The sequence below is a fragment of the Bos indicus x Bos taurus genome, chromosome 11, assembly GCF_003369695.1.
Source record: "Bos indicus x Bos taurus breed Angus x Brahman F1 hybrid chromosome 11, Bos_hybrid_MaternalHap_v2.0, whole genome shotgun sequence".
NCBI lineage: Eukaryota > Metazoa > Chordata > Mammalia > Artiodactyla > Bovidae > Bos > Bos indicus x Bos taurus.
In genome coordinates this window covers 48,153,761-48,179,040 of record NC_040086.1, presented here as the reverse complement: position 1 = coordinate 48,179,040, position 25,280 = coordinate 48,153,761, and the positions used below count along the sequence as shown (strand labels likewise).

At 46.9% G+C, this 25,280-nt stretch overlaps 1 protein-coding gene and 1 long non-coding RNA gene across 8 annotated transcripts in view; one reads left to right on the top strand and one right to left on the bottom strand.

Moving 5' to 3' along the window:
• REEP1 (receptor accessory protein 1) overlaps positions 1-11,596 on the bottom strand; it is a 136,953-nt gene extending 125,357 nt beyond the window's left edge. For 6 of the 7 annotated variants that reach the window (XM_027555505.1, XM_027555506.1, XM_027555507.1 and 3 more), the window contains exon 1: positions 11,426-11,585. In XM_027555505.1, the coding sequence (XP_027411306.1) occupies positions 11,426-11,457 (32 nt within the window). In that variant the 5' untranslated portion in view covers positions 11,458-11,585. Of the gene's footprint in view, positions 1-11,425 lie in introns of all 7 variants that reach the window. The other variant, XM_027555511.1, reaches the window with a different exon arrangement.
• A 1,698-nt stretch (positions 11,597-13,294) lies between these two features.
• On the top strand, positions 13,295-25,062 carry LOC113901298. The gene is made up of 2 exons (XR_003513385.1): positions 13,295-13,541; positions 24,537-25,062. It is a non-coding gene; the product is annotated as an uncharacterized LOC113901298 (long non-coding RNA).
• Positions 25,063-25,280: the final 218 nt, after the last annotated feature.

The window sequence follows — 25,280 nt, the reverse complement described above, 5'->3', positions numbered from 1 at the left end:
AAACACGAGCTTCACAGTGTGCACGCTTAGTTGCTGTGGGCTCAGTAGTTGCAATATGCAGGCTTAGTTGCTCCATGAAAAGTGGGATCTTAATTCCCCAACCAGGGATCGAACCCACATTGTACTGCACCAAGACCAGCCAAACTCTTAACAACTGAACTACTAGGGAACTCCCTCTTGGACACTCACTTTTGCAGCTCTGAGCTACCATGTAAGAAACTTGACTATTCCAAGGCCTCCATGCTGGAGAAATCACATAAAAAGACCAAGTGGAGAGGTCTTGGAACACATGAAAAGTGAGAGATGGCTAGTCTGCCACTTGTTGCCATTTGCATCATCCCATTTGAGACCCAGATACCACGGGGCAGAAATGAGTTTTGTGGTTCGTGTCCTGCCCAAATTCCTGAACACAGAGCCAGAGGAGATGATAACAAAACGGCTGCTGTGTGAAACTAAATCTCAGGGTAGTCTGTTGTGTGGCTGCTGCAGGACTAGTTTACAGCCCAGCAAAACAGATCTCTCTCTGTCCTGTCTCTTGGCAAATTTCTTACTTAAAAGTCTGGCTATGTTTTTAGGGGATCACTTAGATTTCATCCACAAGTTTTAGAAAAATGTTTCATTCAGTTTTCTTATAGGAGGAGTTTCAGGCTATATAGTTTTCTACACTGCCAGAGGCAGAAGCCAAATCTTTCATTTAACAGATGAGAAAATTGAGGCTTATAGAGGTTAAGCTATGTGTCATAGTCACGAATCAGGGTTCTACAAACCTAGGTTTAAAAAAGGATCTTCTAGCTGTTCTTACCTCGTGGGATGGCCCACATTGAGTCTGTGGAGTGTTTCTCTCTAAATAAATCCACTTCTTACCGATCACTTTGTCTCTCACTGAGTTCTTTCCATGGTAAAATATCAAGAACCCGAGTTTCATTAATTCCTGAGACGAGATGTAGTCTCAATTAAAAGACTGTGGGTTCAAGTCCCAATCTGAGTTATACAGTTTCACTTTGACATCACTTATTCTGATCACAAATCTCAGGGACAGGAGCTCCTCTGTGGGGCATGCAGATGGTGGACAGGGCATGACAACACACCAAGAGGACCTAGTCATCATAAAGAATTTAAAAAAAGATCTTCTAACCCCAGAGGGAATACAAAGTCATCATTCATATTTTTATCTATTTATTTATTTATAAATAGAGGCATACGGGATCTTAGTTCCCCTCCTAGGGATCCAACACATGCCCCCCTCACCCTACCCTGCAGTGGAAGCAAGGAGTCTTAACCAGTGGACCACCACGAAAGTCCCTGGATATTTTTTAAACACCAACTATGAGCTTAGAACCACTCTAGACACTAAAAAAACAGCTACAAGATGAAACAGGAAAAAAGTCTCAAAACAAACCATGGAGATCATATCCTAGTAGAGAGATTGGCCAGAAACAAGAAAAGAATTAAAAGCTAGTTTCCAGTAGGGACGAGAGCACAGAGGTGTGGGTGGGGGATATCTTGGAGAAGGTGATCAAAAGAGGCCTCTTCTAAATACATGACATGTAAGCAGAGACGTAATAGAAAGAGGGAAAGGGCCATGCGTGATCCAGGACAGTGTGTTCAGGGCCATGGCCCATCCACTCCAGGGTGTTCTGGGCAGAGGGCACAGCAAGTGCAAAGGCCTCTGGCTGGGACAAGCTTGTCACCCTCCAGGAACAACGAAGATGATGGAACTGAGTGAGCGATGGGGGAGCAGTACCAGGTGAGGTCAGTGCAGTGGGCAAGGGCTGGGCCTTGCTGAGTCTTGTTGAGAATGGGGAGGAGTCTGAATTTTATTCTCTGTGTGACGGGAGATCTTTAGACAGTTTTTAAACAATAGGGGAAAGCTATGATCTATTTTATTTTATTTTTTGAAATCTTTCCCCTAAATAAATTATACTCCAATAAAAATTACTTTTACAAAGGAATATATAATTTTTTAAAAAGGAAAAAATATTTTCCTTTATAATATTTATTTATTGAAGTATAGTTTTGTTTTTTTTTAATTTATTTGGCTGCACAGGGTCTTAGTTGTGGCACACAGAATCTTTTAATTATAGTGGGACCTCTTTAGTTGCGGCATGCAAACTCTCAGTTGCGGCATGTGGGATCTAGTTCCTTGACCAGGAATCAAACCCAGGCCCCTGCTTTAGGAGCATGGAGTCTTAGCCACTGGACCACCAAGGAAGTTTCTATTGAAATATAGTTGATTTACAATAATGTGTTAGTTTCTGGTCTATGGCAAAGTGATTCAGTTATATAAATATATGTGTGTGTGTATGTTATATGTATGTGTGTGTATTCTTTTTCATATTATTTTCCATTATGGTTTATTACTGGATACTGAATATAGTTCCTGTGCTATATGGTAGGTTCTTGTTTATATATATATAAGTTTTATTTTTTGGCCACATTGTGCCATACATGGGATCTTAGTTCCAAAACCAGGGAACAAACCCATGCCCTCTGAGTGGAAGCATGGAGTCTTAACTGCTGGACTGCTAGGGAAGTCCCAAGACCTCCTTTTAAAACTATCCAACAGGATAAAGAAAACAGGTCAGAAGGAGAGAGAAAGATTTTTCTACTGTGAAGAGGTAAAGGAGTATGTTAGCACTGTCCTGATAGCAATAGGAAAAAAAATCCCATCTCACCCCAACTTTAACAAAAAAAGGCCATGTAGAGGTTTGCAAAGCTGGTAAGGATTCATTCATTCAACATATATGGTGGTCACTGGGGCTGACTACAGATATTTCGTGAGATTGAAAATCTCCACCCAGTTGAATTCAGGCTTGGTCATATGATCTTCTTTGGCCAATGAAATGTGAGCAGAAATGACACATGTTACTTCTAGTTAGAGGTACTTAAGAGCTGGTACATGACTCTCCATTTTCTTTCCATACTCCAGCGAATCCTGGTGCCTTATGTTGTAATAATAGCACCTGGAGACAAAAAATACTCAGTCAGCCTGAGCCTCTGGTGATGACCATGAGCAGAGTGCCTCTGCCAACCCACAGCGAACAGGCAGCATAAAACAAGAAATAAATCTTTGCTGTCTCTAGCCACTGGGATTTAAGGGTTATTGCTGCAGCATAACCCGGTCCATCCTTACCACTACAATAAACGTTTAATTCACACAAGCACTACTTGGGACTGCCCTGGTGGTCCAGTGGTTAACGCTCTGAGTTCCCAATGCAGGGAATGCAGGTTCGATTCCTGGTCAAGGAACTAAGATGTCACATGCTGCAAGGCACAGCCAAAAAAAACTACAAGCACTATCCAAGGCCTTCATTGTAGGATGTGGGACAGATCAAGGAATCAAAGGAGGAGCTGCAGGAACCAGAGCCTGAGAAACCAGAATCAAGACTCTGGTGCCAGCTTCCTGCTTTCTATTCCGGCATCTCATCCCTATTTACCTCTGCTTTGCCATAATTACCTTCTTCGGTCTCTACGCATTCTTCTCGTGCCGGCTAGCCACCAGCAGTCCCACCTTCATATCTTTCCAGTTCTGGGTCCCCCAGGCAAGTCTATTCTCTCTCAGCTTCAAATCAAGAAACCCTGGGGAAGGGTCTACGGGTTCCATTTGGGTTACATACCCACCCCTGAACCAATCTCTGTGTCCATGAAAATGTGCAGCTCGGCCTGAGTCACTACCCCCGTCCACAGTGGAGTGGAGTAGAGGGAGGTAGGATGGGGTATGTTACCAAGTGGGAATGGGAAACATGTTTTGAAGCCCAAAGTGCCATCCATATCCCTAAAGGAAGTGGAAAGGATATGAGTGTACAAGTACATGAGAGAAGCCAAGGGAGAATGTAACTGAGCTGAGACTGTGAGAGGCAAAGGAAAGCATGGCATACGTGTGATCACCCGAAGAGGACAGAGGCAGACTACAGAGCCGCGGGCTGGACAGCTCCCTATGCTGGTATCAAGGAGGCATCTGTGGTGTAGTGCTGCCACGTAACTGACAAAGCCTGGTGGAGACAGGACATGAGGAGTGGATGTTAAGTCAGATAAAGGATGTTGCTCTCTGTTTACTAATTTAGGGAACAGTGGGATGGATCTTCCATGATGGGGAACAGGCTAAGTTTGGAAGAGCAAATACTGAACTAATCTGTATGCTCCATTACCATCTTCCCTACATGAATCCTTATTGGTCTCCTTCACCAGTGAGCCCAACTCAGGTTTATACCCCATCTCAAGACTGGTCCCAGGCAACCTCCTGTCAATTATAAGAGATGAAACCCACCGGCCATCCTGGTTGAGGTATGCATACCAAGCTTGAGAGCTATAATACCAGGTTACCTGTCCGGATTCTTTCAGACACCCCTACTGTGTACCAGATACTTGGTTCTTTATATTTACTTTTTCTCTATAAATCAAAGGAAAGGCCCCCAGGGCAACTGAAATGAACCAAAGGGAAAACAATGCACTTCTGTGTGAAGATGGGTGAGATCTGAAAGTTCAGAACAAACCATAAGTATGTAACTATCCAACTTCCAATCCATCAGGGCCTTCCCAAGGCCCAGAAGTGAGAGGAAAATATTCTCTTGGCCCAAATGCAAACTCTCTTAACACTTGTTGGTTCTTGGAAAAATTTCCACAGACACCAAGAATCCTGGTCACCAGTTGGGCATGTGCATGGCTCTTTGTTGGCAATAAAATTCCAAAGATGCCAGGGACTTCCCTGGTGGTCCACAGGCTAAAACTCTGTGCTCCCAACGTAGGGGACCCAGGTTCAATCCCTGATTGGGGAACTAGATCCCACTAGGCTGAAGCTAAGACCTGGCACTGCCAAATAAATAAACAAAAATAAATATTTTTTAAAACTTCCAAAGGCTATTGCACAGTCAAGTCTACCCCACCTCCCACCCTCTTGAAATCCCTTGGACAACACACTCACATACACACACACACACAATACAAAATAACAACCTTTCCAGGTGGCTACTTGAGGGCCTGATCCTCCCTTCTCTCATTCTATGCAGGGCTCATTTTCCGTGCAGATAATATATACCCCAAAAAGGACAGCTCGCTTTAAGAGGAAGGGGAGGACTAAGCCATTACTAGCTCGGTGAGACTGTCACTTGTCAGCTACCCTTCAAATTAAGACCCAGCAGGAAGAAGGGCACAAAAGCTACTTCCCAGCAGGCAGGCAGGATTAATAAACAAAAATCAGGGCAACAGAATCTAAGCTGATATTTTTCACTTCCTTGCGGATACTTGCCCCTGTTTATAAACAAACATGGTGCATATGGGCCAGCTGGGGGATCTGGGGAAAAGGAAGGGGCCCAGAGGAGCAATGGCTCTTGGAATGTCACCAAGAATGATGCTGGTCAAAAATCTTGTCTCATAGATCGGGAGCTGGAGAAGGGCATGGCAACCCACCCCTGTATTTTTGCCTGGAGAATCCCATGGACAGAGGAGTCTGGTGGATGACAGTCCATGGGGTCGCACAGAGTCAGACACGATTTGGCTAGTAAACAACAACAGGCCGGAAGCAGGGCCCTAGCGTGGGTATGAGTTGCCCTCAGGACCCTGCCAGCAGGTCAGATCAGCACTTGGACTAGAACCTGGCATCCTTCCTCTCAACAGTCCAGCTGAAACGTTCACCAGGCTGCTACCCTGTGCCACACCCAGTGCCAGGAGCGAAATCATTAACCCACCTGAACCCTCCATTAACAGGATCACATTTCTGCATTCTACTTTTCAGAGCAGGCCCCAAAGAAAAAAGCTTATATTTAAGAGTGTATGGTTTTTTCTTTTTTCCATTTGTGTTGCAATAGTTGGGGAATATCTCGAGGACAACCCACATTCCTTCCAGACTCCTCTACGTGTCTATTCCCGACCCAGAGCATACAGAGCACACTCCAAATCCCAACCCTAGGACTCAGCTAGATCTTCAGCTATCAATCCAAGACTCTGTTTTAAACATCAGACTTTCACTTTCTAAAAACTAACATTTTTTTAAAGATGTGCAACGTGGAAAAGTGGCATTTTTCGGCACGTGTGTGTGTGCTTGGTCGCTTAGTCATGTCCAACTCTTTATGACCCCATGGACTGTAGCCCACCAGGCTCCTCTGTCCATGGGGTTTCTCCAGGCAAGAATACTGGAGTGGATTGCCACGCCTTTCTCCAGGGGATCTTCCTAACCCAGGGATCGAACCCAGGTCTCCCGCATTACAGGCGGATTCTTTACCATCTGAGCCAATAGGGAAGCCAAAGAATATTGGAGTGGGTAGCCTAACCCTTCTCCGGGGGATCTTCCTGACCCAGGAATTGAACCAGGGTCTTCTGCATTGCAGGTGGATTCTTTATCAGCTGAGCTACCAGCGAAGTCCATTTTTTGGCATAACTATTGGTTATTTAAAATTATTGGTGAATTAGGACTCTCTTTTTCCCCATGCAATGAGTTGGAGTTTTGGTCTACTAACCCAGTAAATGGCTTCCTTGGTGGCTCAGTGGTAAAGAATCTGTCTGCCAATGCAGGAGACTAGGGTTCAATCCCTGGGTCAGAAAGATCCCCTAGAGTAGAAAATGGCAACCCACTCCACTATTCCTGCCTAGAAAATCCCATGGACAGAGGAGCCTGGCAGGCTCCAGTCCATGGAGTCACAAGAGTCAGACACAATTTAGTGACTAAACCCCAACAACCCAGTTAAGTGGTAGGAAGCTCTGGATCCATTTAGCCAACAGCCTGGGTCTCAGACAAAATTCTGTCCAAGGACTTTCTTAGTGGTCCAGTGGCTAAGACTCTGAGCTCCCAATGCAGGGGGCCCAGGTTCAATCCCTAGTCAGAGAACTAGATCCCACATGCTGAACTAAAGATTCCACGTGCCACAACTGAGACCAGGTAATCAAATATATAAATAAATATCAAAAAAATTCTGTCCAGAAACAAGGAGGCAACACCTGCTCCTTGGAATAAAAGCTTCAAGACAATGCATTCCCCCAAGAAGGTACAGAGGACGCTCTTTGTGGCCCCAACTCCCCCGAGTGCACACGAACTTACCCTCCACAGTTTGAAATTCGTTCACACCTAGGCCTTGAGTGGTTTGGAAAGAAAACAAAGTATTTTAAAGAAGGCAAGCAGCCCAGGACTAAATGAGCCTCCATGTTCCACGCAGTTATCAACCAGGTTTTAACAAAGCCAACTTTGTTGTTGTTGCTGTTTAGTTGCTAAGTCATGTCTGGCTCTTTGAGACCCCACAGACTATAGCCCACCAGGCTCCTCTGTCTGTGGGATTTTCCAGGCAAGAATACTGGAGTGGGTTGCCATTTTCTCCTCAGGGGATCTTCCCGACTCAGGAGTGGAACATGCATCTCCTGTACTGCAAGAGGATTCTTTACCACTGAGCCATCAAGGAAGCCCTAAGGGCTACCTTGCTACTGCACTAATATTTCTTCCTTAATTCTTCCTAGCTAAGTGAAGGGACTTAAAAGGAAGACAGCTGGCAAGAGAGAAGGATCTCAAATCGGTTCCTGTTTCAAGAGCTTTGCCCATTGGACACAAGCCTGTGCCAATGCCCACTAACCTCCGTCCCCAGAGAATAACCCTGACCAGCTCCCTGGCTTATCCCAGGGCCTCTGACCTCATTCAACACAACCAACATTTACTGAGGGCACTGTGGTGCCAGGGACTTCACAAAAGAGCCTTGGGAGGGGGCAAGAGGTGGGAGAGGAAGAAAAGCCACCACCACTGCCCTCAAAATGCTCACAGTCCATGGCAACACAGACAGCCACAAACACAGCTGGCTGTCCCCAGACACCATCAGCTTGTTTTGACGCCTCTGGTTGGAAGGAAGATACTCCCTCCCCATTTTCAGAACACAGTGATAGGTCTTCCTTACACATTCTTTGATGTGACAGAGGCTTACCAAATCATGAAAAGATTGCTTACAGGAAAAGGGACTTGTGGACAAAATCATAGGACTTCATACTAGAAGTCTTGAAAGCTTGAATGACATCATTTTAGGTCAAGGGCTGGCAGAGGTGGAAAAAGCACTGACCCCAAAATCCAGTACCTGTGTTTTTCTCCAGCTCACCTCCTGCCCTGAGGCAAAGCACACTTCACTAAGAGTTTTACAGATGAGGGAAGGACTGGTTCAGCAGTTTTTATCAGCAGTAAAACCCACATAGTTTCCAAATTACATTTGATCCAGAACCCCAATATATAAAACAAAGAAAAGGGATCAGGGCTGCAAGCCCAGAGCCAACCCACTAATGCTAGGTGGCCACCAGGGCAGCCAGTTTGAAATCTGTAGGAATAACATCTGAAAGCTCCTTCCAGAATTTGTACACCCTCGCTTGGAGGACAGAAGGAGGGGATTCTCGTTGACTGAATGCTTTCAGTGGTCCCTGACAATTTATCAGTCAAGGATCATTGAAATCTCTGCAACAGTAACATGAGTTCAACTAGTGTTTGTGAACTAGTATCTCCTTGGATCTGAGCTGTGAACTGGGATGTTGGCAAGAGGCAGAATTGGGTTTTGAACCAAGGGTTTTCTGGCTCCAAACATGGGATTTCTACTCTTTGCTAAGGGGTGTGTGAAATGTGGGCTGAATCAATAATCTCCTTGAATGGTAAATACAAGCATACGTGCATATGTATATTTGTACATACCTAGGAAAACACATCTTGACAAATATACCTCTTAAAATTATCATTAGCTGGGCTTCCCAGGTGGCACTAGCGGTAAAGAACCTGCCTGCCAATTCAGAAGACAAGAGAGGCGGGCGGATTTAATGGATGGGTAGGGAAGATCTCCTGGAGGAGGGCAAGGGAACCCACTCCAGTATTCTTGCTTGGAGAATCCCATGGACAGAGGAGCCTGGTGGGCTACAGTCCTTGGGGCAGAAAAGAGTCAGACACAATTGAAGTGACTTAGCACACACGCACATATGGTAGCCATGTAGATGATTTATAGTCTATATGGTCTATATTTTCTAATTTTCCTATAATGAATAGGTATTTTTATACAAAACAGGTACTGCTTATTAAAATGGTTTTAACAATTCACAAATGACACATGTTGGATTTCTGCAGAATTGGGGGCTGGAGGGATAGGTGGTATCTCTGAACTTTTGGAGTTGACAGTGGGAATAACAACCCCACATTCCAAAAACTCCCCCTTGGAGTAGAGGGCCCTGGGCTAAGGAGCACTTCTCATGGTCATTTAACAGCTGGGGAAGGAGAGGGTGGGATGAATTGAGAGAGCAGAATGGACATATATACATTACTATGGCTCAGACGGTAAAGAATCTGCAATGCAGGAGACCTGGGTTCCATCCCTGGGTTGAGAAGATACCCTGGAGGAGGGCACGACAACCCACTCCAGCATTCTTGCCTGGAGAATCTGTACGGACTGAGAAGCCTGGCGGGCTACAGTGCATAGGGTTGCAAAGAGTTGGACATGACTAAGCGATTAAGCACACATATGTAAAACAGCTAGTGGGAAGCTGCCGTATTACACAGGGAGCTCAGGCCAGTACTCTGTGATGACCTAGAGGTGTGGAAGGGAGGGGGCAGGGAGGCTCCAGAGGGAGAGGATATTTGTGCACTTATGGCTGATTCATCTTGTTGTACAGCAGAAACCAACGTAACACTGCAAAGTAATTATCCTTCAATTAAAAATAAATAAACAAACAAAACATTCTCTGAAATGAAACTGTTCACTTCTGGGAAGTGTGGTTATTTTTGAAAATAACAAGTCCCTAAGACCCCACCCAAACCTATGCCTCTCTTCTCCACTCCTCTCAGGAGCCTCATATATAAGCTGAGGGTGCTAATAAAATTAAAGATGGTCACACGGACCCCTTATGACACATGGACCTCAGAAAGCCTGGCTCCTCAGTGTTCCAGCCCCAGCCCAGCAGGACCTATGGAGAGTGAGCCCTCCAGCCTGGCCAGCTCAACTCTCTGGCCCCACCCTGAAGTCCCCCCAGAAGCCACTTGAAAATATGACAATCACAGCACTACTTCAGAAAAAAACAAACAAACAAAAAACCACCCAGAAGGCAAGACAGGCCTTGATCGGGCACAAGGTGGGGCCAGCCACCGTGCCAGCCACTTCCCTGGGTTATTCATGCCAGCCCTGCCCGCAGAAATCTTCTAAATATTTAACATGCCACCTCTAGGTACAGCACAAACCCCCAGCAGGCGGCAACAGCTGCAAGGACAGGCCCGCAAGGAATGAACAACTCGGGGGGCTGAAAGGCACATGCACTGGCTTTGGGAGGAAAGCCCAGAATGGTGGCCGGGAGACAATGCTGAGTACTGCTTCCCAAAGCGGCCCCTGACCGGCTTCTTTGAAAATCAGGAAAGAAGGGTAGGAGATGGGAGGTGTTCCTAAACGTGGAGGGTGATGGTGCAGAATCAACCGGAGTCGGGAGCCCCTCTTTCTCAGACAAAGAAAAAAACAGAATCGCACCACCTGGCCCCCCTTCCCAGACCAATTTCACCCCGGTTCCCTGAGCAGGTGGCAAATCTGACTCAGGAGAGGCTGGTCAATGAAGGGGAGGAACTCGAATAGATGGCTCTGTCTACCTCCAAAGGAGGGCAAATCCACGAGAGAAGGAAATCTTCAAAGGTCTAGTCAGCTCTGGGGCTTGTCAGAACAGAAAACGCCCCCCACGCCCACCCGCGATGACTTCACGCAGGCCTCACCCCGGATGACTCTGCGCTCTCCTGCAAGGCCGAGGAGGTGTCATCGCCACCGTCAGGGTGGCCGTCTGTCACTTGGAAATTGCCCGGAGATAGATACCTGTCTATCTCTCTCCTTCAAACCCCCCGCCAAAGGACTCAGACAAGGGGACGCGAGATTCAGAGGTGTCCTTCTCCGTCCCACTTCCCTTGGCCGCTGTCAATTTGAGAACCCTAAAAAGGAGTCTTTTTCAACCCCCTGGGGAGCCCCGCCTCTGCCTCTCTGCCCTTCTCCACGACTACCCCTCCAGGCAGCGCCCAGGCTCTGCTGTCAATTTCACCCGACAAAAGCGTAGCGGCGGGGCGATCCCAGGCCAGCGTTTCTCCCCCAAGAAGAGGGACGCGTGTCCCCGCGGCGCGCCCACTCGGGGCCTCTACCAAGCCCATCAAGCGGGGGAACAAAGCGGCCGGGCGCGGCGACACGCGGCCCCCGGCGCAACCCCGTGCGCCCCAGCCCTAGCGGCCCCACCCGCCGGTCCCCGGAGCCCCGGGCCCGGCCCCGCAGGGCAGCAGCCGCGTCCTGCGCCGCCCGATCGCCCGCGACCTCGGCAGCTACTGTACCTGCTAAATTTAGCGGCCGCCGGGTATTAATAGCCGGAGCCACCCGGGCTGGCGTTCTGCAGGGGCGCGCGCAGCCCCCGGGGCCGGCGGCGGCGAAGGAGGGAAAGGAAGGAAGGAAGGGACGCGGGGAAGGAGGCCACTTACACCACCAGCCTGGAGATGATCCATGCCACCATGGCGGGGGCCGGGCGGGCGCAGCTCGGCAACGCGGGGCGGCTCGGCTGCGGCGCTCCGGGCACGTCCGTCCGCGCACGGCCGCCGCCGCCAGACTGAACGCGCCCGCCGCCCTGCCCGGCGCTCGCGCGTCGGCGCAGCCGCGGCACGTTCCGGCGGCGGCCCCAGCCCCCGGGGCACCGCGGGCCCGCGGCGATTGGGCGGCGAGAGGCTCGGGCAACCGCGGGACCCGCCCCGCCCCGCTGGCCCCGGGTCCCCCGGTTAAATTCGGGCGGTTCCTCAGCGCGCCCCGGTGCCCCCGCCGTTCACAAGGGGACCCTGCGGTAGCCTAATCGGCAGGACAGAGACCCCGGGGCCGCCCCACCCTCTGTGCTCCGGGGGATAAACTGAGGCGTGGACTTTGGGAATCTGTGTCCACCTGTTCTGATTGGAATACAGTCATCCCTTGCCCGGATACAGCGCTGGCCTCGTAAGGGACTTAGTTGTATCCACATCTGACTGCTCCAATTGTCCCCCCGCAAGGCGTTATCTGTCTAAGAAACAAATCTGGGCCTGTGTCTCCTGTGCTTAAAATGCTGAAGAGTTCCTACAAAATCTGGTCTCTGCCTACAAACTCACAGCTACCACCATGGCCCAGATCCCCGCTCCGGGCCTTTTTACTTCAGGCATTTTGGACTTAGACCACGTTGTCCCCTTTCCCCGGTTTATACACTCCATGCCTTGTCTCCTTCTTCAAGGCTCAGATAAGGGTTATTTCCTAAGGACAGCTTTTCCTGGAGGCTGCTCCAGCGTCTCTGTGTCGAAGTGGCTCCAAGTGACCCGGAGGAAGAGAGAAGCTGGTATTGCCTAGCGCCAGTGCCCTGTGGAGCCATTTTGGAGTCTTAAGCAAAAGGGAAAATATGCATCTAGAGCGTTTGTTTTGTTTTTAAACATTGCACTAAATGTGATTTATCTTGATAACTGCGTCTTGTGGCACGCCCTTACATTTTGCCACTGAAAAAGTGCCTTAACCTTCTCACCCAAATCCTGGCCCTTACAGATGTGCTCCCTGGTACATTGTTCCACGTGAGCTTGAAAAATCTTTGTCTACTGCGCCTGCCCTTGGCTGCTGCTTTCCTCACTGCCTCCATGGTGCCTTCTGAGAGCCTCTTCTTTGCTGATGCGATGTCATGTATAATTCAGTGTCAGATGCCAGAGACACAGAAAAGAGCTAGCTTGAAGCCTTCTTTAAAGGAAACTTGCCCAAGACAGCTCCCTAGCAGAGGAGAGGAGACCTCAGACCTTGGAAAGAGGCTGGAAACGTTCCTTCAGAGGGAGCAGAGAGACAGCGAGGGTGAGATACAGGCAGAAAAAAGACCTTGCTCACAATAAGGGAACAGGAGACAAGACATTCTCTATGATAAGGGGTCTCCAAAGAGCACATGGGCTTTCCCAGGTGGCTCAATCAATGAAGAATCCGCCTGCAATGCAGGAGACCTGAGTTCGATCCCTGGGTTAGGAAGATTCCCTGGGGAGGGAAATGGCAGCCCACTCCAGTATTCTTGCTGGGAAATCCATGGACAGAAGAGCCTGATGGGCTACAGTCCACAGGATCACCAGAGTCGGACACAACTTAGCATCTAAACCACCAAAGAACCCATAAAATACCTGTAATAGAGTTGTTGTTGTTTTAACGCTGTTTTGACCCAGGTTTGAGGCCCAGCAGGGACTAGTCAGTTTCCCTTCATCGGCAGCCAAATAAGTCCACACCCCACCACCTGCCTTATCAGACTCTGGCACAGGCCACCATAACCCAGCTTATCACTCTGGGGCCAAGTACCAGATGGCCAGGGACAGCTTCTATGTCCTCGAGCCCACCGAAATTATTCAAATTAGCCAGTCCTAAACCTGTTTATCCTGCCTTGCTTTTTCCTTCCCACGGAAACCACGATTTCCCTCCGTCTGTCTGCCTTGTCATCCACCCCCCTGTTTACAGTGAGTAGCCCTATGCGCAGGGGTGCTCTGTCCAGGGAACCGTGAGTATAACAAAGCTGTAAACCTTTCTGCTTTCTCCCTCCTGATCCAGCCTCATCATACCTGACTCAAGGTACTGTGGTGAACATAGTTGTTGTTGCTCAGCTGCTAAATCATGTCTGACTCTTTGTGACCCATGGACTGTAGCCCACCAGGCTCCTCTGTCCATGGGATTTCCCAGGCAAGAATACTGGAGTGGGTTGCCATTTCCTTCTGCAAGGGATCTTCCCAGATCAGGGATTAAATGGATGTCTCCTGCATTGATAAATGGATTCTTTACCACTGAGCCACCAGAGAAGCCTGGTACCCCACAGGAGAAAGCTTGGAATACCTACTAGACAGATCAGGACAGTACCAAGCTAATAGGAATTTCCTCCATCCCCTCCCTGCACCCAGGTCAGAAAATGCTGTTAGTGGTGTTGGGGGGTGGATATGGAAGGAAAATTGTAGTTTAAAGAGAGACTTCTGGTGGGAAATTAGAGAAGCTGGTCACATGCTGTTTCTCTCCTAGTTGTTTTTGTTGTTTAGTTGCTAAGTCGTGTCCAGCTCTTTTGTGACCACATGGACTGTAGCCCTCCAGGCTCCCCTGTCCGTGAGATTTCCCAGGCAAGAATACTGGAGTGGGTTTGCTAATTCTTCCTCCTGGGGATCTTCCCGGCCCAGGGATTGCACCTGCATCCCCTGCATTGGCAGGAGGGTTCTTTACCATTGAGCCACCAGGGAAGCCCTTCTCTCGTGAAGATGCCCCCCATTCCTAGTAATAGAATTATCAGGTTTGACTCATGCACACAACTGGACATTTTCATTAATGAAATGAGACTGTTCTTGGGATTAAAATATTTGAAGATCTTTCTGTTATCTGAAGAGTACCAAAAAGCTAGTGGGACCAACCAGATTTCATTCAAGGGTTGGGAAAAAAAAAACAAAAAACAAACATGTTCAACAGTACAAACAGGTAGCGGAGGGGAAAGAACACAGAGAGAAGAAAGTTGCTTTTCTATTTCTTTCTATCTCTTTCAGGGTAACTGTTACATATGTTAACTCTCTCCTTCATAGACTCCTTCCAGTTTGTCCTTGACCCTGGAAAACTTCAGGCCAGGGGAATAGATAGAGCCTTTGAAACAATGAGACTCTTGCAGCCCTATCAGCTGGTTAGCTTTAAGTTATTTTTCACATGAATGGCTGTTGCTGTGGATACTTAGGTGGATACTTAAAATCTGTTTCCCCCCTGTACCCTTTCTTCTGGGAAGATCAATCCATTTTGCATTGAGGAGTGATTTTCCCCATCCTCCAATCTTTTTTTTAATTTTCCGCCCTTCAAATGTCATTTTCTCACAGGTCCTGTCCTTGCTACCTTGACTGGCCACGGGTGAGCACTGGGCACAAGCTGAGCCAAAGTTCTCCCCTGGGATTTTTAAAGTTGAAAATAGGAAAGAGAGACTTCAATTTTTCATCCATTTATATGAAGTTCTAGTCAAAACAAAACCTTTGGCTCTGCAAATTCTAGCTTTCTCCCTAAACTATCAGAGTAACAGAAAATACATCAGTGTTTCCCAGATGCCAGGAATGGGGAAAGGGAATTGACTGCAAAAGGGCAAGAAGGAACTTTTGGGTGATGAAAAAAAATTGACAATGATAGCATTTTCAGTGAGAAATATCAAGACAATATAGTGCACTTTTCATAAAGCTAATGTATGCCATCTAAAGACCATCTCTTATTCTGAGATTGTCTTTTATACCTTTGGGGTTCCTAATATGTCCTTTCTTTTATGACATCATGGTGATAGCAATTAGTGGTTGTTATTTTTTTAATGTCCTTCCTGGCAAAGTAAAGAACTACCAAACTAATGCCATTCCCTTCAGTTTCTTCCTTTTTTCTTTTTTTTCAAGTGTCATTGTTGCTTGAAATTCAAAAGTCCAGGGGCCATTGCTGTGCCCTAGTCCTTGGGTATCATGGACTCAAGAGGTGCATAACTGGACACTTGACATTGTTGTAGGGTTTTGCGTTTTTGTGTCTTTTTTTTAAATTTTTCCATCTTCCCTTGTAGAACTAGCATATGTGTTGATTTATAATTTATACCCCACCTGTTTCCATAAGGATTCAAGGCTGCAAGACAGTTTTTCCCCTGGCATCCCCCCAGACTCTTGTAACGGTTACTGAGTCACATGGGGCCCTTTCCTGGGTGCCGACAGGATTCAAGCAGCAGGAGTGGGAGGATGAGGCATGATCTTGTGCTATCTATTGCGGGCAGAGCTGCCACATTGCCGTTTGGCAGGGCGCAGCAGGGAAAGGCAGAGATTGAGACCAGGGGCCCTTGGCATGCGTCCCGGCCCAGCCCTCAACTGTGGACCGGCAGCTGCAGCGTCTGTCTCCTGTTCTTCAGACGTCTATCTTTAGGCTGTAAAGCTTTGACTTAGGCCACACTCTTCCCTTCAGGTGACTGGGTGCTCTTGTCACCCCCCCTTATAAATGACTACCCGTGATAGGACCCCAAAACTTCTTGGGAGAATAATGTAGCAGGAGTTGAGTCTGCTCTCTGGAGGAATAGTGGCTGGATTGAACCCTAGTTCTGCCTCTTACTAGGCATATCATGTCCTTGGGCAAGCTACCGAACCTTCGTAGACCTCTGTCTCCTCACATGTAAAGTGAGGGTGATAATAGAAGAACATACGTCATGAGGTAGTCATGAAACAAGGCCTGGGGACTGCCCTAGCGGTCCCAGTGGCTAAGACTGCACTCCCAATGTAGGGCATCCAGGTTCAATCCCTGGTCAAGGAACTAAATTCCATGTGCCCCAACTGAGTTCACCTGCTACAACTCAAGATCCCACATGCTGAAACCGAGACCTTGCACAGCCCCCAGAAAAACACAAACAGGGCCCAGGAAAGGCCATTTAAAACCACCGTGAGGACTTCCCCGGTGGCTTAGTGGAGAAGAACCCGCCTGCCGGTGCCAGGGGCACAGGTTTGGTCCCTGGTCTGGGAGGATTTCGCATATTGCAGAGCAACTAGGCCAGTGAGCCACAACTACTGAGCCCAAGCTCTACAGCCTGCAAGGTGCCACTACTGAGCCCACGTGCTGCAGCTACTGAAGCCCATGAGCCAAGAGCCTGTGCTCCGCAACAAGAGAAGCCATTGCAATGAGAAGCCTACACGCTGCAAAAAGAGTGACTCCTGCTCATCACAACTAGAGAAAGGCCACTCAAAGCAATGAAGACCCAGGGCAGCCAAAAATAAAAATATGATTGAAAAAAACCCACAGTGAGATAGCCCACCCACCCGGGAGAACAACTAAAATGAAAAAGAATGACAATACTAAATGCTAACGAACAGGAAGCACAAGTAAAATTCATACGTTTTTGACGGGAATGAAAAATGACACAGCCACTTTGGAAAACATGTTGGCAGTTTCTAAAATGCCAAATGTTTTTTTAAAGATTTCATTCATAAAATGAAGTATTTTAAAACACATACAATGCATAAATATTAGAAGATGCATATCTTTACAAAAAAGAAATATGTATTTACCAAGTGGCCCAATACGCATTTACCTCCTGGATATTTTACCTAGGAGAAATAAAAGCATACGATCACACAGACTTGTACACAAATGTTCTCGTGCATGTGTGTGTTTAGTTGCTCAGTCGTGTCCAACTCTTTGTGACCCCATGAACTGTAGTCTGCCAGGCTCCTCCGACCATGGGATTCCCTAGGCAGGAATACTGAAGTGGGTAGCCATTCCCTTCTCCAGAGGAACTTCTTGACCCTGGGGTCGAACCCCAGTCTCCTACATTGCAGGCAGATTCTTTACCACAGAGCCATAGTAGCATTATTTGTAACTGCTAAAAATGTAAACAATGTAAATTGCCATCCATAGGTGGATGGATAAACAAAATGTGGTGTTTCCATACAGTGAAATACTGCTCGGTTGTAAAAAGTCATGATCTACTGATACATGCAACAACATGGATGAATCTCAAAAATTTTTATGCTAAGAAAAATTTTAAAAAGCCAAAAAAAGGGTACATATCATGTTATTCATTTATTTTAAAAAACTCTCAGTTCAGTTCAATCAGTTCAGTTCAGTTGCTCAGTCGTGTCTGACTCTTTGCCACCCCATGAATTGCAGCATGCCAGGCCTCTCTGTCCATCACCAACTCCCTGGAGTTCACTCAGACTCACGTCCATCGAGTCAATGATGCCATCCAGCCATCTCATCCTCTGTCGTCCCCTTCTCCTCCTGCCCCCAATCCCTCCCAGCATCAGAGTCTTTTCCAATGAGTCAACTCTTCACATGAGGTGGCCAAAGTACTGGAGTTTCAGCTTTAGCATCATGCTTCCAAAGAAATCCCAGGGCTGATCTCCTTCAGAATGGACTGGTTGGATCTCCTTGCAGTCCAAGGGACTCTCAAAAGTCTTCTCCAACACCACACTTCAAAAGCATCAATTCTTTGACACTCAGCCTTCTTCACAGTCCAACTCTCACATCCATACATGACCACAGGAAAAACCATAGCCTTGACTAGATGAACCTTTGTTGGCAAAGTAATGTCTCTGCTTTTGAATATGCTATCTAGGTTGGTCATAACTTTCCCTCCAAGGAGTAAGCGTCTTTTAATTTCATGGCTGCAGTCACCATCTGCAGTGATTTTGGAGCCCAAAAGAATAAAGTCTGACACTGTTTCCACCGTTTCCCCATCTATTTCCCATGAAGTGATGGGACCGGATGCCATGGTCTTCATTTTCTGAATGTTGAGCTTTAAGCCAACTTTTTCACTCTCCTCTTTCACTTTCATCAAGAGGCTTTTGAGTTCCTCTTCACTTTCTGCCATAAGGGTGGTGTCATCTGCATATCTGAGGTTATTGATATTTCTCCCGGCAATCTTGATTCCAGCTTGTGCTTCTTTCAGTCCAGTGTTTCTCATGATGCACTCTGCATAGAAGTTAAATAAGCAGGGTGACAATATACAGCCTTGAGGTACTCCTTTTCCTATTTGGAACTGTTGTTCCATGTCCAGTCTGTTGTTCCATGTCCAGTTCTAACTGTTGCTTCCTGACCTGCATACAGATTTCTCAAGAGGCAGGTCAGGTGGTCTGGTATTCCCATCTCTTCCCATCTCTTTCAGTATTTTCCAGATTTTATTGTGATCCACACAGTCAAAGGCTTTGGCATAGTCAATAAAGCAGAAATAGATGCTTTTCTGGAACTCTCTTGCTTTTTCCATGATCCAGCGGATGTTGGCAATTTGATCTCTGATTCCTCTGCCTTTTCTAAAACCAGCTTAAACATCAGGAAGTTCATGGTTCACGTATTGCTGAAGCCTGGCTTGGAGAATTTTGAGCATTACTTCACTAGCATGTGAGATGAGTGCAATTGTGCAGTAGTTTGAGCATTCTTTGGCATTGCCTTTCTTTGGGATTGGAAAGAAAACTGACCTTTTCCAGTCCTGTGGCCACTAGGGAAGACAAATCTAATCTAGAGTGACAGAAAGCAGACTGTTATTTATATAGGGTAGAGAGAGAAGACTAGGGGAGAGCAGAAGGGAATTTTGAGGTGATAGAAATGTTCTCTGTATATATATTGTGATGGATGCAGCCCAGTGTATGCATTTTTAAAAATACAACCAGGGAGGGAGGTTCAAGAGGGAGGGGATATATGTATACCTATGGCTGATTCATGTTGAGGTAGGGCAGAAATTAAGACAATATTATAAAGCAATTATCCTCCAATTAAAAATTTAAAAATAAAAAAATACAAACAACCATACACTTAAAATGTATGAATTTTATTATGTGGAAATTATACCTCAGTAAATTGATTTTTTAAAATCTACCTGTTTGGGACTTCCTTGGTGGTCCAGTGGTTAAGAATCTGCAAGAATCTGCCTTCCAAAACAAGGGACACGGGTTCAATTCCTGGTTGGGGAACTATGATTGCACACGCCAAGGGGCAGCTAAGCCCCCGTGCCTCAACTGAAGAAGGCCCTGTGCTGCAGCAAAGACCCAGTACAGCCAAAAGTAACAACAACAACAACAAACTACCTATTTGTATATAACACGATGCTCTAGCTGAAAATTGGGCTAAGGAAGGGAAGACAGATATAAAGTTGGGGAGAGTGAGGATGAGGTAGAACCCATGAGCCTGAGCCAAAACCCACAAGGATGGACAGGAAGCCATGTCACTCACTCATCACCTCCAACCCCGATGAAGGGAATCCTGCAGGGGAAGCTGACCTCCTTTGTCACAGAGCTTAGCACACACCTGGCTCAGCAGTCAGAGAAACTGAAGGAAGAAGCAGGACACGATGGAGCAGTGCAGGCCTGGATGGCTGCCACAGTCACCAAGGTGAGAAGCGAGAGTGTGCAATAAAAGCAACTGTCCTGACCTCCCACGCGGAAGAAATAATATGACTGCTGCTTCAGTTTGGACCTCCAAATCTCAGGAAAAGTCTCTCTTGGCCCAATTCAGCATAAACATCCAGGGAAGGGAATTCCAGGAAATTCAATTTAGGCCAACCAAGTGGACACATTACAAAGCCAACCTTGAATTTACAGTTTCATGTCTTAAAGCTGGTAGGTAGTTCTCTAAGTGTTCATGTTGCTATTCTCCCTATATATTTTGTATGCCTGAAATGTAGTTTTTATAATTTTATTTATTTATTGGTGGTGCTGGGTCTTTGTTGCTGCCGGTGGGCTTTCTCTAGTTGTGGCAAGTGGTGACAACTCTTCCTTGCGGTGTGCAGGCTTCTCTTTGCCATGGCATCTCCTGTTGCAGAGCATGGGCTCTAGGGTGCGGGGCTTCAGTAACTGCGGTGCACAGGCTTAGTTGCCTCACGGCACGTGGAATCTTCCTAGACTGGAGATTGAACCCATGTCCCCTACATTGGCAGGCAGATTCTTTACCACTGAACCACCAGGGAAACCCCTGCCTGAAATGTTTGATGATAGTTTAAATGTTCCTACAACTGGGGCGTTGTATCTTGTTGGTTACACCTGCCCCTGACCTCTACAGCCTATACATTCGGAATCACAGATGTGGCTGTTGAGACCCCTGGTCACCCAGCCGGCAAGGGGCAGCACTGGGACCCAGGCCAGCCTCCCATGCTCTTTGTTCTAGAGCAGGCTGCCTTCAGCAAACATGAGTTACAGGTGACCTAAAGAGGTGGCGGCTACAGTGTACTGTCTTTTTACTTAATTTTCTTGTTTAGCATCCGTCTCTCATCACTAAAATGTAAGCTCCAAGAAAATAAGGACGTTTGTCCATTTTGTTGGTACATTAATCTTGGACTTCCCAGCCTCTGGAACTGTGAGAAATAAATTCCTATGGATTAAGCCACACAGCCTATGGTATTCCTGTTATAACAGCTCAGGCTTCAAGGTCTTCAAGGTAAGAACCCTGCTTTTTTTTTTTTTTTGGCTGTGTGGTGTGGCATGTGCGATCTTAGTGCCCCAACCAGGGATTGTACCCTAGCCCCCTGCATTGAAAGCGCAATCTTAACCACTGAACCACCAGGAAAGTCCCAAGAGCCTAGCATTTTAAAAAGAGGTGCTTGGAGACAAAAACTTCATCTTGGGCAAGGAGGGAAATTCTTTGGGGGTAACTCTTCAGGGTCCATAGGACCTATGGGGCCTCTGAACTCATCCCACACGAGTGAAGCTACTAACGTATGCTTCATAAGATAACATACTAGAGAAGCAATGCTGATTAAGCAACGTGGACCATGCTGCAAGTCAGAATTTCCAGAGTTCTGCCTGCACAACAAGTGAGCCGTTGATCTTGGAACAAATTACTACCTGTTTGAGCCGCAGGTTTTTGTTTTCCATCTGGAACGTAGAGGAAATTATCTTTGCCCTGCTTACATGTAAGGCTGTGAGCCTCAAATGAAACTGACCCATGAAGTCTTTAACATGATTCCCATTATTCCCATGAGATGTTTGTTCATTCCTAGAACGGAAAGGAAAATGAGATCACAGAGGGACAAAAAGGTGTGCAAAAGGCCAACGATTCCCATGAAAGACTTTCTGACTGCTGGGGACACCAGAATGCTGAGGGATATCCATCAATAGCCAACTACAGGCATACCCAGCCCCAGGTACTGGTCCTCTGAGATGGGAACCCTGATGCCAACACCCACAGCCCAGACTCCCCACAGCTCAGCTATGGAAGAGTGGAGTTTCGATCCACAGCATATGCCCCCTTGTAGATGGATTTTAATACTGCTTTCCCCATTGCTGGCTTTCTCTCTGTGGCACACAAAATTGCAGCATCCACTGTACTTACCCTGGCTGTGCTCAGGGTCAAGAAGATCCTTTTCTCATCACCCTGACTCTTATGCATTATGTAACATCCTGTCTGAAACATGGACAGAGGAGCCTGGCAGGCTACAGTCCATGGGGTCACAAAGAGTTGGACATGACAGAGCACCCATACACACGAGCAAAGCTGCTCACTCCCTACTTTGTTTCTTCTGAAGTTTCGTTCACACATAGCAGGGGGTAGTGAAATGCCTTGTATTTGATGACACATCCTTCAATCCTAGCAGATTGGGAAATTCTGGAGAACACAGGCCTAGTTTATCCATCCATGGTTTTGGGCTCCTTGGCTCATGACCCAGCGGTAGGCATGTAGCAGGTATTACGTATAAACTTGTTGAATGAATATAGAATGAAAAACACTAGGGTGGGAAGTGGGAGGGAGGGAGATTCAAGAGAGAGGGGACATATGTACACCTATAGCTAATTCAGATTGATGTACGTCAGAAATGAAACCAATGTTGTAAAGCAATTAAACACACACACACACACACGACAAGCTCCCAGGCTATGCCAACTTTACCAGAGCTGTATTTCCCTCGCTCTGGCTCTCTGATATTTGTGTCTGCATGGAGGTGGTAGCCACACAGAGGGCTGAAGACAGATGGTCCAGCAGCCCCAGACTTCTGTCCTCCCAGGTTAGCAGCTCCAGAAGACAGAGAATCTCTATTCCCTTGTATCAAACCCAGAGGAGCAGCTGATTGCTTTGCCCCCATCCCCAGCTTCAACCCAACCTCTTTAGCTTCCTGACAGCTTTCAAGAGTGTTAACAGTTTCCAAGAGTGTTACAGTCTCATCAGTGAGACCATCTAAGGGGTTCATTTACTACTTCACGAAGCTGGTGCTATAGACTGAATGTTTGTGTCCTCCCCTCATCACGCCACAAATTCGTATGTTAATAATCCCCATCGGCAGGAACAGAGACTCAGACATGGAGAAAAGACCTGTGGACACAGTGAAGGAAGGAGAGGGTGGGACGAACTGAGACAGTAGCTTTGAAACGTATATATTACCATGTGTAAAATAGACCGCTAGTGGGAAGATGTGCTGCGGGATGGGAAGGAGGTTCAAGAGGGAGGGGACACATGCATACTTATGGCTGATTCACACTGTTATATGGCAGAAACCAACACATCATTGTAAAGCAATTATCCTTCAGTTAAAAAATATTTTTAAATGTGACTAAAAAAAAAATCCCCATTGGAGGTGGGGCCTTTAGGACGAGATTGGGTCATAAGAGTGGAGTCTTCATGAATGATATTAGTGCCCTCAAAAAAGAGCTCGCCCACCTCACCCCTTCTGCCAAGTCCGGGCACAGCAAAATGACTACTATGAACTAGGAAGTGGGTTCTCACTAGACCTGGAAATTGCATCTTGGCCTTGGACTTCCCAGCCTCCAGAACTCTGAGAAATAAACGTTTGTTGATGAAGCCACCCAGCCTACTATGTTCTGTTGTAGTAACCTGAATGGACTAAGACAGCTGGGCTGGACAAGGGCTGAACTGAGCTCATTGCATACTCCTCTTTTCCCAAAGGTCCAGGATCCTCTGGGTCGGAGCCCAGAGACAGTTGATTAGATTTCAGGGTAATGTCCCCCTGAGAAGAGTGAAGGAAGTTCACACTTCCCTGCAATGCCACCGTTCCAGAACACCTGGCCGACACATCCGGGAAAACAAGCAGCGCTCACTCACTCTGTAGAACTGTGCAGATTCTACAAGTAGAGCATTTCCAGATCAGAGGAAACCTGGTTCATCCACCTGACTTTCAGGGAACATGACACTTAGGCTATCCAGGAAAGAAGAGTCTATCTCAGTAGAAACAACAAGCATTAATGATGATGCTGAGCTATCTGAACGTTTGCTTTTAGAAACTCAGTTTCTTATCCACAAAATGGTGATCTCCCATAGGATTATTTATAAGATTTAAATTAAGTTATACATATGACTTCATAATAGGGCTTCCCTTGTGGCTCAGACAGTAAAAGAATCTGCCTGCAATGCAGGAGACCGGGGTTCAATCTCTGGGTCAGGAAGATCCCCTGGAGAAGGAAATGGCAACACATTCCAGTATTCTTGCCTGGAGAATCCCATGGACAGAGGAGTCTGGTGGGCTGCAGTCCATGGTCGTAAAGGGTTGGACAGGACTGAGAGTTAGTCACCTTCCCTTCTCTTTCCTTTCCATATATATATGGAGCAAATATGGGAGTAGACACAAAGGGAGCACTCCCTAAGTTTCTCCTGTTACTTGATACAACCAGCCCCTATCTTCCCGAACTGGAGAATGAAAGTCCATAAATGATAACCTTTTTTTTTTGTGCCATACCTCAAGACTTGCGGGATCTTAGTTTCCTGACTGGGGATTGAACTTGGGCCCTCAGCAGTGAAAGCACAGAATCCTAACCACTGGAACACCAGGGAATTTTCCATAAATAATAGCTCTAAATGGATACACCCACCTCCCCACACACATATACACACACATTTATTCTGGATATTTGATTTTTTTTAATTCAATGACTGTATATTATTATTTTAACAACACAATCTTTTACTTTCATATTTTAATTGATTTAGTTGGAAATAGTTCCATCAAATACAAGACCAACACTCATAATTTGAGCCATCTGAGTGTGTGAAATTCTGGCTTCTGTGATTAGCTTAATTTTAAGTTTGCCTTCTCTGATTGGTAGACTGCCGAGATTTCTTTCTAGTTATTTTAATTCAGAATTAATTAAAGCCTTTTCTTTTGCTCTCCAGGCAGAAGCAGGTTGTGTGGAAGGTGGCTGAATTGTTACCATAAACTCTAATTAATCCACCCAGAGCCCCACTATTATGAGGAGCGCTGGCTAGCCAAGGCACGGCAGAGTGATGCTTGTGGGACACTTGGATGTGAAGTTGGGAAGCATTTCAACTCAGAGCCAGGACCACGTGAAAAGGCTGCTTTGTCTGTTCTTACTGTTGAGCTCATTAAAGTGGATTACCGTCAGGACAACCAAGCCCCAAATGACAGACTCAGCCGTGCTGCAAGAGCCCTTCAGAAGCCCTCTACAGAAGCAGGCTTGCATTTCCCCATGGAAACTGACGCTCCATCCAGAACAGCACTGCCTTCTCTGATGACCCCTCCAAGCTGAGGGTTCCAGCCTGAGTTTTGGAACCCAGGAGCAGGGAGCCTGCCCATGTGGGAGGCAGGGAGATGGTGCTGGTGTAACGTTTCTCTTTTCTGGGATACAGGTTGCTGCTGTTGACCCCAGAAAGTCTGTGAAAATGATATTTGTTTGTTTAATTTTGCTTATTCATTTATGGCTGTGCTGGGGGTTCGTTGCTGCTGCATGGGCTGTGCTCTGGTTGTGGTGTGTGGGCTTCTCATTGTCGCGGCTTCAGTGGTTGCGGCACAGGGGCGCAGTAGTTGTGGCTCCCAGACTCTAGAGCACAGGCTCAGTAGTTGTGGCACAGGGGCTTAGTTGTTTTGAGGCATGTGGAATCTTCCCAGATCAGGGATTT